At 39.2% G+C, this 15,392-nt stretch overlaps 1 protein-coding gene across 8 annotated transcripts in view; it reads right to left on the bottom strand.

Annotated features, from left to right (window-relative positions):
• UBAP2 (ubiquitin associated protein 2) overlaps positions 1 to 15,392 on the bottom strand; it is a 116,916-nt gene that overhangs the window by 69,221 nt on the left and 32,303 nt on the right. For 6 of the 8 annotated variants that reach the window (XM_087869591.1, XM_045780204.2, XM_045780206.2 and 3 more), the window contains one exon: positions 9,786 to 9,925. The exons of the other annotated variants lie outside the window; for them this stretch is intronic. In XM_087869591.1, the coding sequence (XP_087725717.1) occupies positions 9,786 to 9,884 (99 nt within the window). In that variant the 5' untranslated portion in view covers positions 9,885 to 9,925. The remainder of the gene's footprint in view (positions 1 to 9,785; positions 9,926 to 15,392) is intronic. 8 annotated transcript variants of the gene reach the window in all.

Genomic DNA, 15,392 nt, shown 5'->3' with positions numbered 1-15,392 from the left:
TTTTTAAGTTACTTTTTTTTTTTAGCCACAATTTAAAAATTTTTAAGAAAAAGGAAACTTTCAGGACACCTGGGTGGCTGAGTCAGTTAAGCAGCTGCCTTCGACTTGGGTCATGATCCCAGGGTCATGGGATCGAGTTCCGCATCAGGCTCCTTGCTTATCGGTGAGCCTGCTTCTCCCTCTCCCTGCTCTGCCTGCCACTTCCCCTGCTTGTGCTCTCTCTCTCTAACAAAAAAGATCTTTAAAAAAAAAAAAGGAAACTTTCAAACGCTAAAATTAGTCACCCTAACAGAAAACTCTCTTCCAGTGGCTTTTGGGCCAACACACTTTTTTTAAAAAATCAAATTACTGAATTTTGCTGTTTCCTTTGCAGTATTTTTGGCAATAAAAAATTAGAAAGTTACTATATAAAAAAGTAACTCTTGGGGCACCTGGGTGGCTCAGTTGATTGGGCAGAAAGCACAAGCGGGGGAGGGGAGCACAGAGGGAGAGGGAGAAGAAGACTCCCCATTGAGCAGGGAGCCCAGTGCAGGCTTAGGCCCCAAGCCTGGGATCATGCCCTAAGCCGAAGGCAGACACTTAATCAACTGAGCCACCCAGGTGCCCCTTCCAAAATAGTTTTTTATTCTTTTTTTAATATTTATTTATTTATTTATTTATTTATTTATTTATTTATTTATTTAAAGATTTTATTTATTTATTTGACAGAGACAGCCAGCGAGAGAGGGAACACAAGCAGGGGGAGTGGGAGAGGAAGAAGCAGGCTCCCAGCGGAGAAGCCTGATGTGGGGCTCAATCCCAGAATGCTGTGATCACGCCCTGAGCCAAAGGCAGACGCTTAATAACGACTGCGCTATCCAGGCGCCCCCCCAAAATAGGTTTTTTAAAGAAGGAAATTACAGGGGCACCTTGCTGGCTCAGCTGTTAAGCATCTGGCTTTGGCTCAGGTTATAGTCCCAGGGTCCTGGGATCAAGCCTTGCATCGGGCTCCCTACTCAGCTAGAAGTCTGCTTCTCCCTCCCCCTCTGCCCCTGCTTGTGTTCCCTCTCTCGCTGTCTCTCTCCCTATCAAATAAATAAATAAAATCTTTAAAAAAAGAAAAGGAAATAACAGAGACAACAGTAAAAATAAGTAAAAAAGAGAATAGAAAAATAAGAGGAAAAAAAAATCTGATTCTTTGGCAGGGGGGAATCAACAAAACTGACAAACCTTTTGGCTAGATCAGCCAAAAAAAGAGAGAGAAGACTAAGGTCATTAAAATTAGGAATGAAATAGGAGACATCACTACCTATGTTAGAGGAATAAAAAGGATTATAAGAGAATTCCATGAACAAATGTATGCCACAAACTGCATAACCTAGACAAAAAAGAAGAATTGCTAAAAAGACACTAACTATTGAAACTATGTCAAGAAAAATGAAAACTCCGTAACAAGTGACTGAATAAGCCATCAAAAAGTTCCCACAGGGGTGCCTGGCTGTCTCATTCAGAAGAGCATGTGACTCTTGACCTCAGGGTCATGAGTTCAAGCCCCATGATAGATGTGGAGCCTACTTAAAATAAATAAAAAGTTCCCACAAAGAAAAGCCCAGGGCCCGATGGCTTCACTGGTAAATTCTACCAAATGATGAAGGAATTAACACCAATATCAATTCTTTACAAACTCTTCCAAAAAAATACAGAAAGGAACACTTCCTAACTCATTCTACAAGGTCAGTTTATCCTGATACCAAAATCAAAAACATCACAAGAAAAGATAACTGCAGAAAAATACCACTATGGATGAAAAATCTCTCACAAAATCCTAGCAAACCAGGAACATACAAGAAGGATTATATACTATTACCAAGAAAGGTTTATCCCAAGAACTCAAGGTAATTTAACATCTGAACAATGTAATACATCTATTAATATAACAAAACCCCATGAATATTTCAGAAAACAAAGAAAAAGCATTTGATAAAATCCAGTATCCTTTCATGATAACAAAGACTCAACAAATTAGAAATAGAAGGGAACTTCCTCAACCTAATAAAGGCACCTACAAATACCACAGCTAACAACATACTTAATAGTGAAAGACAACTGAAAGCTTTCCCCCTAAGATCAAGAACAAAACAAGGTGTCTGTTCTAGCCTTTTGTACTGGAGGGTCTAATTAAAGCAATTTGACAAGAAAGTCCTCAGGCAATTAAGAAAGGAAAGGAGGAGGATACATATATAAAGATGGAAAATGTCCAACTATACGCCCTTACAATATGCATGCAAATTTCCAAAAAACATATTAAAACTGTTATACAGGAAAGGGCCAACAACAATCTGGCAAGCAACCATCATGAAATTCTTCATCCCTGAAGCATTATCTTTCCATAAGATCAGAAAAGTTCCTATTATAAAAATTATTAAATCATGAAGTGGAGCTTTGATTTTATTGCTAGCAAAGATCTTAAACATAGTAATACAGTTCAACTCCATAGTATGCCCCTAAGCAATTTACTAATACTCTATGCTGGGTGTTAAAGGCACAGGTCTCCTAACTACCACAGGTATGTAGTGCCCAATATATCAATCATGCTGCCTCCCAGCTAGGAAGGAAACTATTTTACCAGTCTAAGAATATAGTAATGAGGGTCTAGGCTAGTGTGGTTGCCATAAGGAAGGGATGTAAAGGGAGATGATTTTTTTTTTCGGTCATTTTATACTTGAAGACTGAGGAAAATGACTACAACATGTGCAAGGACTAGAAAACTGAGAGAATACAGTCCACATTAGTTATGGGAAACCTGCAGAGTCTGAAGGGAAAAGAGGAACACAGAAAGATATAAATGAGAGGTAGAGGCAAGGTGAAAGCAATCAGAAGTACATAAAGAAAATCTCCAGAACCCTAAAGAAGGCAGGATGTCTGCAGCAAGAAAACATAATAAAATCCACAGAACCTTCTGGGATGAGGGTGATGTTCTGTATCTTGAGAGGGGACTGAGTTATACAGGTACATGCAAGCAACAAAAAATGATCTGATAACACTTAAAATGTCTCTGTGTAAATTTCACCTTAAAAGGTGGGGGGAGAGAGGGACCTAAACAAATATCCAACTCTAGTTATGTATGTATGTATGCAAAAGTGCTTAGGACTGAAGTATATTGATGACTTTAATTTACCTTGAAATGCATCAAGAAAGTAAGATAAAATAATGGATAGCTAATTAGATGTAATAAAGCAAACATATCAAAAAGCTAATTTTGGGTCACCTGGGTGGCTCAGTCAGTTAAGCGTCTGCCTTTGGCTCAGGTCATAATCCCAGGGTCCTGGGATTGAGCCCCGCAGGGAGCCTGCTTCTCCCTCTCCTCGGGCTTGTGGGCATGAGCGCATGCACTCTGTCTCCCTCTCTCAAATAAATAAATAAAATCTTTAAAAAAGGGAAAAAAAGCTAATTTTGAGTGTATGGGTGTTCACCATACAACTCTTTTCAACTACTCTTTGTATCTGAACATCTTCATAATAAAATGTTAGGGGGAAAAAATTTCAACACTTCACCCTGCTTCTTCCCCTGCTTGTGCTCTCTTGCTGACAAATAAAAAAATAAAATCTTAAAAAAAAAAAAAAAAGAATGTGCCTGTTTCAAAACATTTCAGACAGAAAATACAGCATAGAGCAATGTCAAAGAGTACAAGACACACCTAAAACCAGAGATTTTGGCTGTAGTATCTTTCGAAAGGGGTGTGGGATTAAAAGTAATAGGGCAGGGGGGAAAACAGTCACCAATAGTAGATCTAAAAGGAGCAATATTTAAACTTGAAAAGTGCCTGAGAACTGCCTGTGCTTCCTTAATGTACACAAGTTACAGACACACATAAAAAATGCTTCCCTTGACTCTATTAAACTATCATACAAAGTATTAACAAGAAAACACTTGAGTTGACTTTCACTAAAGATTGTAAGAACAGTTATTAATAATAGCATTTTGCTATAGGCAACAGTCTGGGGCTTCCACATATTTTTTACATTTTATATTGTTTCACCCCCGTATTTCTAAAATGTAAAGTTAAGGGGTCCCTGGCTGGCTCGGTCAGTAGAGCATGCAACTCTTGATCTCGGGATTTTGAGTTCAAGCCCCATGTTGGGTGTGGAGTCTACTTTAAAAATATACATATATATATCTAAAAATAAAAAAATAAAATGTAAAGTCTTACATTAGGTAAACACCAATTACTAATTTATTCAGACTTAATTTTCTCAGCTTAAATACTATAACTCAAATATTCTTTGCATTTCTCTTCAGTGATATCATCTGTATTATTACTGAGAGGGCTATCTAGACATAACTTCTGAAAGCAGACCTGATGCACTTAACAGCCGTTTACGACTACAGAACTGCAATACTAGCCTATCATACTAATGAAATAAAAAGTATTTTAAATCAGAACTTTAAATATTTTTTACCTTTGTTGACTACCCTAGCCAAGAAAATTACTTTAAATATGTGATAAAGAAAACCACAAACATAAATTCAAGTAAGACAGGAAACTTGTCAGGACAAACTCTGGGAAATGTCAAAAAATCTGTACAACTTGAGAAATGAGGAAAAAGCAAAATCAACTGATAATTTGAAGTTAAACAATGTGAGTATACCCTACCCTATGATAAACATCAGTGACATCCACCACCCAACTGTCAGGTTGAAAAAAGTCTTGCCAAGAAAGCAGCATTACTAATTCTCTTCCTCTAAATCTCTTTCATTCACTTGGCTTATCATGGCCTAAGCTACTTTCTTCTTTTTTTTCCTCATAATTTTTTAAGTAAACTCCACACCCTCATAGGGCTCAAACTCACAATTTGGAAATCAAGAATTGCATGCTCCATGACTGAGCTAGCCAGGTGTCCCAAAGCTAAGCTACTTTCACAGTGAAGAATGTGTTGACAACTTTTCTATGGAAGCCAAATATTTTTTGTTATATCTGCTACCCCCAAAATTTGGAAAATATAATGAAATATGATTTTTTTAATCATCCCTATGCCCACCGCCCAAAAATAAACATTATTAACATAGTCTACTAGTTTTGGTTTTTTTTTTCTTGTTTTAACAATTGTTCCATACTATAATTTTGGGTCCTGTCTCAGTTGATCAGGAGCCAGGCATTTTCCAACATAATTTCAAACAGTATTATAATCAGTTCATAACTTACATGGAATATACAATGAGTAAAGGTTATCACTTCCTGAATACAACCTATACCATTTTAGTTCCTTACAACCATCCTGAAAAGTAAATATCCTATTCCATGTCACTTCTTTTTTCCTGAAGTATTTATTGGGGGGTGGGGGGTGCGCAAACAGGGTGAGGGGCACAGGGAGAGGGAGAAGCAGACTCCCTGCTGAGCAAGGAGCAAGGACACTGCAGATCCCAGGACCCCAAGCCCATGACCCAAGACAAAGGCAGATGTTCAACCAACTGAGCCACCCAGGCATCCCTCCATGTCACATTTTAAAAACCTGGAGTTCTAGGGCACCTGGGTGGCTCAGTCAGTTAAGCATCTGCCTTCCGATCTGGGTCGTGATCCTAGAATCCCTGGATAGAGTCCCGCATCAGACTCTGCTCCTCGGGGAGTCTGCTTCTTACTCTGACCCTCCCCCCCTCGTGCTTTCTTCCTCTCCCTCGCTCATGCAAATAAAATCTTTTATAAATGAATGAATGAATGAATGAATACCTAGAGTTCTTATCTCTCCATATAATACTAAAGAAACGTCACTTTATTTTTTTTTTAAAGATTTTATTTATTTGACAGAGACAGAGCACAAGCCGGGGAAGCAGGTAGACGGAGAGGGAGAAGCAGGATCACCGAGCAGGGAGCCTGACAAGGAGCTCAATCCCATGACCCTGGGATCACGACCTAAGCCTAAGACAGACCTACTTAACCACGGAGCCACCCAGGCACCCCAAGAAACTTCAATCAAATGATAAAAATGACCACCAGTATATAGGATAAATCTATGTCCTGAACAACATGATATGATGCATCAAGAACAGATCATCACTTTTATGGTATTTCTACCAAAAATGCATAACCTGGGAAGCCCAGGTGGCTCTGTCAGTTGGGCATCCGACTCTTGACTTTGGCTCAGGTCGTGATCTCAAGGTCGTGAGATCAAGCCCCACTTCAGGCTCCCCACTCAGCAGGGGAGTCAGCTTGAGATTCTCTCCCTCTGCCCCTCCCCCCACTCAAGCTCACACTGGCGCACACGCACGCGCGCTCTCTCTCTCTCTCTCTCTAAAAAAATAAATCTTTGGGACGCTTGGGTGGCTTGGTAGGTTAAGCATCTGCCTTCAGCTCAGGTCATGATCCCAGGGTCCTGGGATCAAGTCCTGCATCAGGCTCCCTGCTCAGTGGGGAGTCTGCTTCTCCCTCTGCCCCTCCCCCCTACTCCCCCATGCCCGCTTATGCACACACGTGCTCTCTCAAAAAATAAATCTTAAAAAAATAATAAAATAAAATAAATAAGCCTTCAAAAATGCATAACGCCATCATAATCATGAGTAATATCTCAGACAAGCTAAAATTGGTAGATATTCTACGAAGCAACTGGCCTATATTCTTAAAATAGGTCAATATTATAAAACAGGAAAGGAAGTACCACATTAAAAATGCCTGAAGAGAATGGACATCTGAATACAATGTATGATAAAGGACTTAATTAGCTAAAAAGGACATTATTGAGACAACTGGGAAAACAGTAATACAGTCCGTAGATTACATGATTTCCTGACTTTTTAATAATGGTTTTGTAATAATGTCCTTGGGGGAGAAAAAATACCGAAGTACTCAGATGTAGTATTCACCACATCTACAACTTACTCTCAAAAGGTTCTGGGGAAAAACTGTATGTAGTTTCTTCTTTATAGGAAGGAGAAAAATATAAACATGGTAAAAATGTTAGCATCTGGGAGATCTGGATGAAGAATATTCAGGAATTATGTGTACTGCTCTTGAAACTTTTCTCTAAATCTCAAAGCATGTTTTTTGGTTTGGGTTTTTTTTTTTTTTTTTAAAGTAAGGTTCAACAAGACTTATGTAATTCATCTAGTTGGTAAAGTGACAGACCCACTTTATTCAGAATCTAAGAGCTCACGGTCCTCTCTCTTACATCCCTCTACTGTGGTAGAGGTGTCCTGTTGAGATAACCTACCTTTGGAAATTTAGAATTGAGCAACAAACATCTTACAGAATAAAGCGTTACCCCCACCCCCAGTTTAAGGTTACTGCCTTAGGAAATACATCCTAGAACGGGATTAATGCATAAATGAACATGAACAATGTTATTCATACTACTTTTCTGAGATATTCTCCCATAATTTTTTATTTTTTATTTTTTATTTTTTTTAAAGATTTTATTTATTTATTTGACAGAGATAGAGACAGCCAGCGAGAGAGGGAACACAAGCAGGGGGAGTGGGAGAGGAAGAAGCAGGCTCATAGCGGAGGAGCCTGATGTGGGGCTCGATCCCATAACGCCGGGATCACGCCCTGAGCCAAAGGCAGACGCTTTAACCGCTGTGCCACCCAGGTGCCCCTCCCATAATTTTTTAAAAAGGAAAATCAGGAATCTAAGGGTCTAAGAATCCTTCCACAGCTCAGTGGGCAGTTTTTCATCTAATTACATAAAATGAGCCGTCCCCAAAGGGCCCATGTAAAAACTAATAGTGACAACCCTTGGGAGGAAGAGACCCCTCCCTCCTCCAGTATGGAGACTCTGATTCACTGGAATCAGCCCAAGGACTCTACTTGGGTGGGAAATGGAAACAATTTACATTCCCAACATTTCAATTAGGCCCTCTTCAAAAGCTTACACTTTTTTTTAATTTAATTTTTTTTTTAAAGATGTTACTTATTTGAGAGAGAGAAAGAACACAAGCAGGGGCAAGAGGGAGAAGCAGGCTCCCTGCTGAGCAGGTAGCCAGATGCGGGGCTCCATCCCAGGACCCTGGGATCATGAACCGAGCTGAAGGCAGACACTTAACCAACTGAGCCACCCAGGCACCCCTAAAAGATTACACTTAAGGGGCGCCTGGGTGGCACAGCGGTTAAGCGTCTGCCTTCGGCTCGGGGCGTGATCCCGGCGTTATGGGATCGAGCCCCACATCAGGCTTCTCGCTGGGAGTCTGCTTCTTCCTCTCCCACTCCCCCTGCTTGTGTTCCCTCTCTCGCTGGCTGTCTCTATCTCTGTCAAATAAATAAATAAAATCTTTAAAAAAAAAAAAAAAAAAAGATTACACTTAAAAAAAAAAAAAAAAGATTTTATTTTGAAGTAATCTCTACACCCAATGTGGAGCTCAAACTTAACAATGCTGAGATTAAGAGTCGCACGCTCCACCGACTGAGCCAGCCAGGCACCCCTAAAAGATTACACTTTTAATTTTGACATATTTGATAAATACAAAATGTTGTTTTAATTTATATTTATTTGATTATAAGCAGGGTTGCACCTATGATTCCTCATAACTTGTATTTCTTCTTTGATAAGAAAATGTTTCATGAATAGCCACTTAAGCATTCACCTACAAAAGGAGGGCCTAGTATAAAAAGTCCAAATTTTTGCAACAAGAGGTAGTCTTTCATATCCGTTGTGAATAATTATTTATTGGGATAAATGTATTTAGGAACAGGCATTGAACAGTAGGGTTGTAAGTCTACTGATAGAAGCAAAATTTAAGGCTAACCTTATACTGAAAAATGTAAAGCAACAAAAGTACAGTCTACTCTCTGTATCCCTTAACATCAACAGGACACCTGGTCATCACTGATTATAAAAAAAAAAAAAATTCTTGTATAATTAGCTATCAAAGTATAGTCAAATCATCAATCTGAAATTTATGATGGGCCTCTGAAAAAACGTCTGCAAATCTAGTCAATAACATGTATAAAATGCTCAATTTTGTACCAGGTACTATACTTAGCATTTTACTTAAATTATCTCACTTCATTTAAAATAATAATATAAACAAATTCAGAAGGAGAGACTATTTGTTTTTTAAGATTTATTTTTTATTTATTTATTTTAGCAGGGGCAGAGGGAGAGGGAAAGAATCTCAAGCAGACACCCCATGAGCATAGAGCACCACGAGGGGCTCAATCCCACCACCCAGAGATCATGACCTGACCCGCAATCAAGCGGAAGAAACTCAACTGACTGAGCCACATAGGCACCCCAGAAGGAGGGACAACTTAACATTAAATATTTTATTTATATTGACCTTGTTAATTAAAAGTCATCTTAATATTAAACGGCTCTCCCCAGGTAACAATGCTTGAAAGAAAAGGCAGCTTTTTATAAGTCTCATATAATTCACTTCTCTACTTCAGAGCATAAATTCTCCATATATTCTAGATTTTCGTATTACATTCAGGCACATACCTAGGTTAATAATAAAGGAAAGGAGGTTCCCTTGGCTAGCTCAATCAGTAGAACATGCGACTCTGGATCCCGGGGCCTTAGGTTCAAGCCCCATATTGGGTGTAGAAATTACTTAAAATCTTAAAAAAAAAAAAAAAAAGAAAGAAAGAAAAGAAAAAGAAAAAGAAAAGGGGACAGCCTAGATGCTAATAGGGAGAGGAAAAAGTTCACAAACAGATAAGGAACAAGGTCCAACAGTACCTGAATCAATGATATTTTCTCTTTCCCACTGAATACAACCTACTTTTTAAAAATAAGATTCAAAATCCTAGGTATCCTACAAAGAGTATGTGCTCCCTAATTAACTCTACACAAAACAAGAGTTCCAAAAAAACTTACCTGTACTACTTGTTTCTGTAGTTGTGATGCCTGTGTCGCTGAAATTTGTGTTTTTTCCCGAGCACCTCGGGAACGGTCACTGCTCACTGAAGTCATCATATACAGTATATACAAAATAACGTATGTACAAAATAGAAAATCTGCAAGAAAGCAGGCATGGCAGTAAGCTAAACTTCCAAATCATAGTAAAAGGCAAGGATAAAATTCAGGAATAAGGAAGAAACATGAGACAAAACATAACAGCTCTCTAAAACACAAATTCTCAAGAAAATACCCATTAGGATTTTACATTTTCCTAGGAACAGTTAAGTCAAATTTACTAATGCAATCTAAAAGTCTACGGTTGGGGCACCTGTCTGGCTCAGACAGTGGAGCATGCAACTCGATCTCAGGGTTCCACGTCAGGTATAGAGATTACTTAAAAATAAAATCTTAGAGGAGCCTGGGTGGCTCAGTTGGTTAAGCGTCTGCCTTTGGCTCAGGTCATGATCCCACAGTCCCGGGATCAAGCACTGCACCAGGCTCCCTGCTCAGTGGGGAGTCTGCCTCTCTCTCTCCATTTGCCTCTCTCTCACTCACTCTCGCACATGCTCACTCTAATAAATAACAACAAAAAATAAAATCTTAGGGGTTCCTGGATGGTACAGTCGGTTAGGCATCGAGTTTTTATTTCAGTTCAGATTGTCATCTCAGGGTCATGAGATCGAGCCCCATGTGGGACTCTGTGCTCAGCACAGAGTCTGCTTAAAACTCCCCCTCCCACTCTCACTTGCACTCTAAAATAAAAATAAAAATAAAAATAAAAATAAAAATAAAAATAAAAATAAAGGGGTGCCTGGGTGGCTCAGTCAGTTAAGCATCTGCCTTTGGCACAGGTCATGATCCCAGGGTCCTGCTTCTCCCTCTCCCTCTGCCCCCACCCTTGTCTCATGAATAAAATCTTTTAAAAAATAATAAATAAATAAATAAATAAAAGCTTAAAATGAAGAAATAAAAGTCTATGGTTTATGATTATAGCAATTCTAAACAAAATCTCAAATATCACCAATCGTTCTAACCAGTATTTATTTTACCACTAAATGCAGTTAACACTACATGTAGTTTCTTCTTCCATTTGCTGTTGGTATTTGAGCCCAAAGTCAACATGTATCCAGCCAAGATTTTATCTGACAATAATCCAATTCAAAATGTGTGTCCAAGACTAAGCTATATCTAAAGACAAAACCCACTTTTAAATAATATATCTTCCAAGGACACAAAAACAATTTGTGCATATCATTTTCCCTTATTCAGTCGACAAATACTGAATAGTTACAAAGACCCAAGCATATAACTAAATATGCCAACAAAACATGATTAACAGAGGCACCTGGCTGGCACAGTCGGTTAATAAGCATCCCTGACTCTTGATTTCAGCTCAGGTCAGGATCTCATAAATTGTGGGATTAAGCTCTGCACTGGGCTCAGCACAGAGTCTGCTTGTCCCTCTTCCTCTCCTCCCCCTATGCCCTTTCCCCCCTGCTTGCGTGCTCTCTCACTCTCAAATAAATAAAATCTTTAAAAAAAAAAAAAAAGCTGATTGTAACAATGAAATACCAGTTCACACCGATTAAGATGGCTATTATAATGAGAATTAAAAGTAGAAATTAGGGGCGCCTGGGTGGCTCAGTCAGCTGGACGTCTGCCTTCATGATCTCAGGGTCCTGGGATGGAGCCCCGCATTTAGCTCTCTGCTCAGCAAGCAGTCTGCTTCTCTCTCTCCCTCTGCCCCTCCCCCCAAATCATGTTCTCTCTCTCAAATAAATAAATAAAATCTTTTGAAAAATAAATAGGGCACCTGAGAGGCTCAGTACATTAAGCATCTGCCTTCGGCTCAGGTCATGATCCCGGGGTCCTGGGATCGAGTCCCACATCAGGCTCCCTGCTCACTGGGAAGTCTGCTTCTCCTTCTACCCCTCACCCCTGGCTGTGATCTCTCTCTCTCACACACTTTCTATAATAAAATCCTAAATTAATTAATTAATATAAAAATTGGAATTAAATTTTGGAGAAGATGCAGATACAGAGAAACTGTAACCCTTATATACTGCTAGTGAAAATGTAAAATAGAACACCCAGTACGGAAAACAGTATAGCAACCACCAAAAAAATAAAATAAAATAAATTTTAAAAAAATTACTATCGCATCCAGTAATTCCACTTCAGAGTATATACCAAGAAAAAACTGAAAGCAGGGTCTCAATGAGATATCTGTATACCCACTTCATAGCACTATTATACCCAATAGCTGAAAAGTGGAAGCAACCCAAGTTTCTACCAACAGATAAATGGATAAGCAAAATGTAGCATATACATAAGAGGCTGAGTAATATTTTTTTTTTTTTTTTTTTTAGTTTTTATGTGGGGCTTGAACTCAGAACGCTGAGATCAAGAGTTGCATGCTCTACCAACTGAGCCAGCCATGCACCCCTATTACTCAGCCTAAGAAGGAAGAAAATTCTTTTTTTTTCTTTTTCTAAGAAGGCTCTACACCTAACATTGAGGACACTCTGGGAACAAACAAACCAAAAACAAAAGAACAAACCAAGGAGAAGCTATTTACAATTAACACCATGAATTACCTAACAATATCCATTTGCAACATACTATTTCTCCCTTGCCATCCTCTTGTAAAGAGGGCAAAAAGATAAGTACATTATTTCTCAGCCTCCCAAGTAGCTTGGAATGGCCATGGGCCACTTTCCTAAAAAACCATCTGAATATTCATAGCACCTTTACTCAGTCCCCCCAAAACTGAAAATAAGTCAAATGTCCTTCAAAGTGTGAATTATCTTTGGCACAGTCATACAGTTGAATATTACTCAGCAATAAAAAAGAATGAGCTATTGATAAACACAACAGGGATAAACCTCAAATATATTAAGTGAAAGAATCTAGGCTCAAATTCATTATGATTCAATAGGATTCTTTTTTTTTTTTTTTGACATTATGGAAAAGACAAAACTATAGTGATAGAAAACAGATGAATGGTTGCCAAAAACAGAGGGGCTTAACAAAGGGGTCCAACACAGGAGGCGGCTCACCCAAAAGACAGTGAAAAAAGATCACAAAGACAGCTATCAGGAGGCCTCTGAAGCAATGAAATCTAACTAGAGGACAAGAGAGGGCTACCAAAGAGATGCCTCCAAGAAAATGTTTTTGAGAACCTTTAGAAGCTAATTTGCACATACAAAAGCAAGAATAGAGGTTTATCAGTGGTGGGTACCTAGAAATCTAAGGATTGTGAACAAAACAATTATTAAGTCCAAAAAAGGGGGGGGGGAACATGGCTCAACTATAACATTTATATGGTTATAATAATATGGACAGTGAATACCGATCTAACCAAAAATTACTATATAATATTGGGAGGATAGAAGAGAAGAAAGTGTAAATATAAACTGAGAAAAAAAGGGGGAGGCATAAGAAACACCTAAGAGTTGAAAATGACAGCTTCTGGAGAATGAGGTTCAAGAATAAGCCCAAACAATCCAATAAAGGATTACTGTGGACATAGTGAACATGTTGAAAACAACAAAACAGGGGCGCCTGGGTGGCTTAGTTGTTAAGCGTCTGCCTTTGGCTCAGGGCATGATCCCGGTGTTGTGGGATCGAGCCCCACATCAGGCTCCTCTGCTATGAGCCTGCTTCTTCCTCTCCCACTCCCCCTGTTTGTGTTCCCTCTCTCGCTGGCTGTCTCTATCTCTGTCAAATGAATAAACAAAATCTTAAAAAAAAAAAAAGAAAGAAAGAAATTCAGAATCACAACTTAACTGAATAATCAAGGGAGATGCAGGTTAAGATGAATAAATCCCTTGTTGAAATATCCTCAAGGGATGCCTGGCTGGCTCGGTCGGTTAAGCCTCTGCCTTCAGCTCAGGGCATGATCCCAGGGTCCTGGGATCGAGTCCCTCATCCAGCTCCTTGCTCATCAGGGAGCCTGCTTCTCCCCTTCCTTGTGCTCTCTCTCTGTCTCTCTCTTTGACAAATAAATGAAATTTAAAATTTTACCATGTGGTAATTGAAATATCCCACAAAAGAATTTGGATTTTAAACAAGAAAGAGTCCATTTATTCAAGATGTAGATGATGTCACCAGGTGAAGAGCTGCTCATACCCACCTCTAACATTGGGGCCCTTTCCCATAAGCTTCAATAAACTTGAAAATATCCCCTTCCTAAAGAAGGCTCTCCAGCTTATTACAATCCTGGCTGCAAGATTCACAATCTCACTGAAGGTAAAAATAACACATTTAAATAATACTTTTCTGGGTGTTTTTTTTTTTAAGATTTTATTTATTTGCTTGAGAGAGAGAGAGAGAGCACACGTGTGAGAGTGAGCACAGAGGGAAAGGGAGAAGCAGACTCCCCGCTGAGCAGAGAGCCTGATGCGGGGCTTGATCCCAGGACTCCAAGATCATGACCTAGCCAAAAGCAGACACTTAACCCAGAGAGCCACCCACGTGCGTTTTAAATATTTGTTATTAAAGATGTGTTTCATTCTGGGCGCCTGCGTGGCTCAGTTGTTTAAGCGTCTGCCTTCGGCTCAGGTCATGATCCCAGAGTCCTGGGATCGAGCCCCTCATCAGGCTACCTACTCAGCAGAGAGCCTACTTCTCACTCTCTTTCTGCCACCTCCCCCACATTCGTGCTCTCTCTCTCAAATAAACAAAATCTTATGAAAAAAAAAAATGTGTTTCACTCTGATATTGTGACTCTTGTTAAGCCTTCTGGGTCATTAAGTACTTAGACGATTTGATGAAAAGTATGGACTTTTTCCCCAGAAAAATGCATATCCATGAACAATTCTACCTTGTGAAAATTTTAAGAGGTTTACACCTCTCATATCCTTCCCCAAAGCAATAGGCAACCCCACTCCACCACCCCGCCCCCGCCAATGTCCATGGATGCCCAGGCTAAAAACCATGCTCTAAGAATTTAGAAGTACTCTCACGGCACGTGGTTGGCTCAATCAGAAGAGCATGTGACTGCTGATTTCTGGGTTGTGAGTTCGAGATTCACATTGGGTGCAGAGATTACTAAAATAAATAAACTTTAAAAAAATTTAGAAGAGCTCTAAAATATGCTTAAACCAGTAGGGCCCTTATTCTTAAGGGTATCTCTGATCAGGCAAATTTAAAATACAATACGAGGGCTGACTCAAGTCAGTAGAGCATTCCAACTCTTAATCTCGGGGTCGTGAGTTCAAGCCCCACCCTGGGTATAGAGATTACTTAAAATAAAATATAACTGCTCATTTGGTTATGAATCAAATCTCATAATTATCACACTTTTTATATAGGCTCTCTTCTCTGCTCCCTTAAAAACAAAAGGCACCTGTTTTGCTCCCAAAGGAAAAATTAAGGGAAAACTCATACTCTCTGACCCTCAAAAAAACTTACACCTAGTCTTAATACCTAATCATCGTTCTACCTGTGTTCTTTCTGGAGAAAATGGCTGTTATCAAGATTTGCTGAGATGATACAAATACTAAAGTCTGCTGTTTTAGGAGAATACAATTTTGGGGAAAAATCCATACATCTTTCCCTCCAAACCACATTTCAGAGTAC

Source organism: Ursus americanus, chromosome 18 (genome assembly GCF_024610735.1).
Source record: "Ursus americanus isolate L20-20 chromosome 18, mUrsAme1.1.p, whole genome shotgun sequence".
Taxonomy (NCBI): Eukaryota; Metazoa; Chordata; class Mammalia; order Carnivora; family Ursidae; genus Ursus; species Ursus americanus.
The sequence above is the reverse complement of the archived record's forward strand: the minus strand, read 5'-3'. Positions and strand labels throughout refer to the sequence as shown.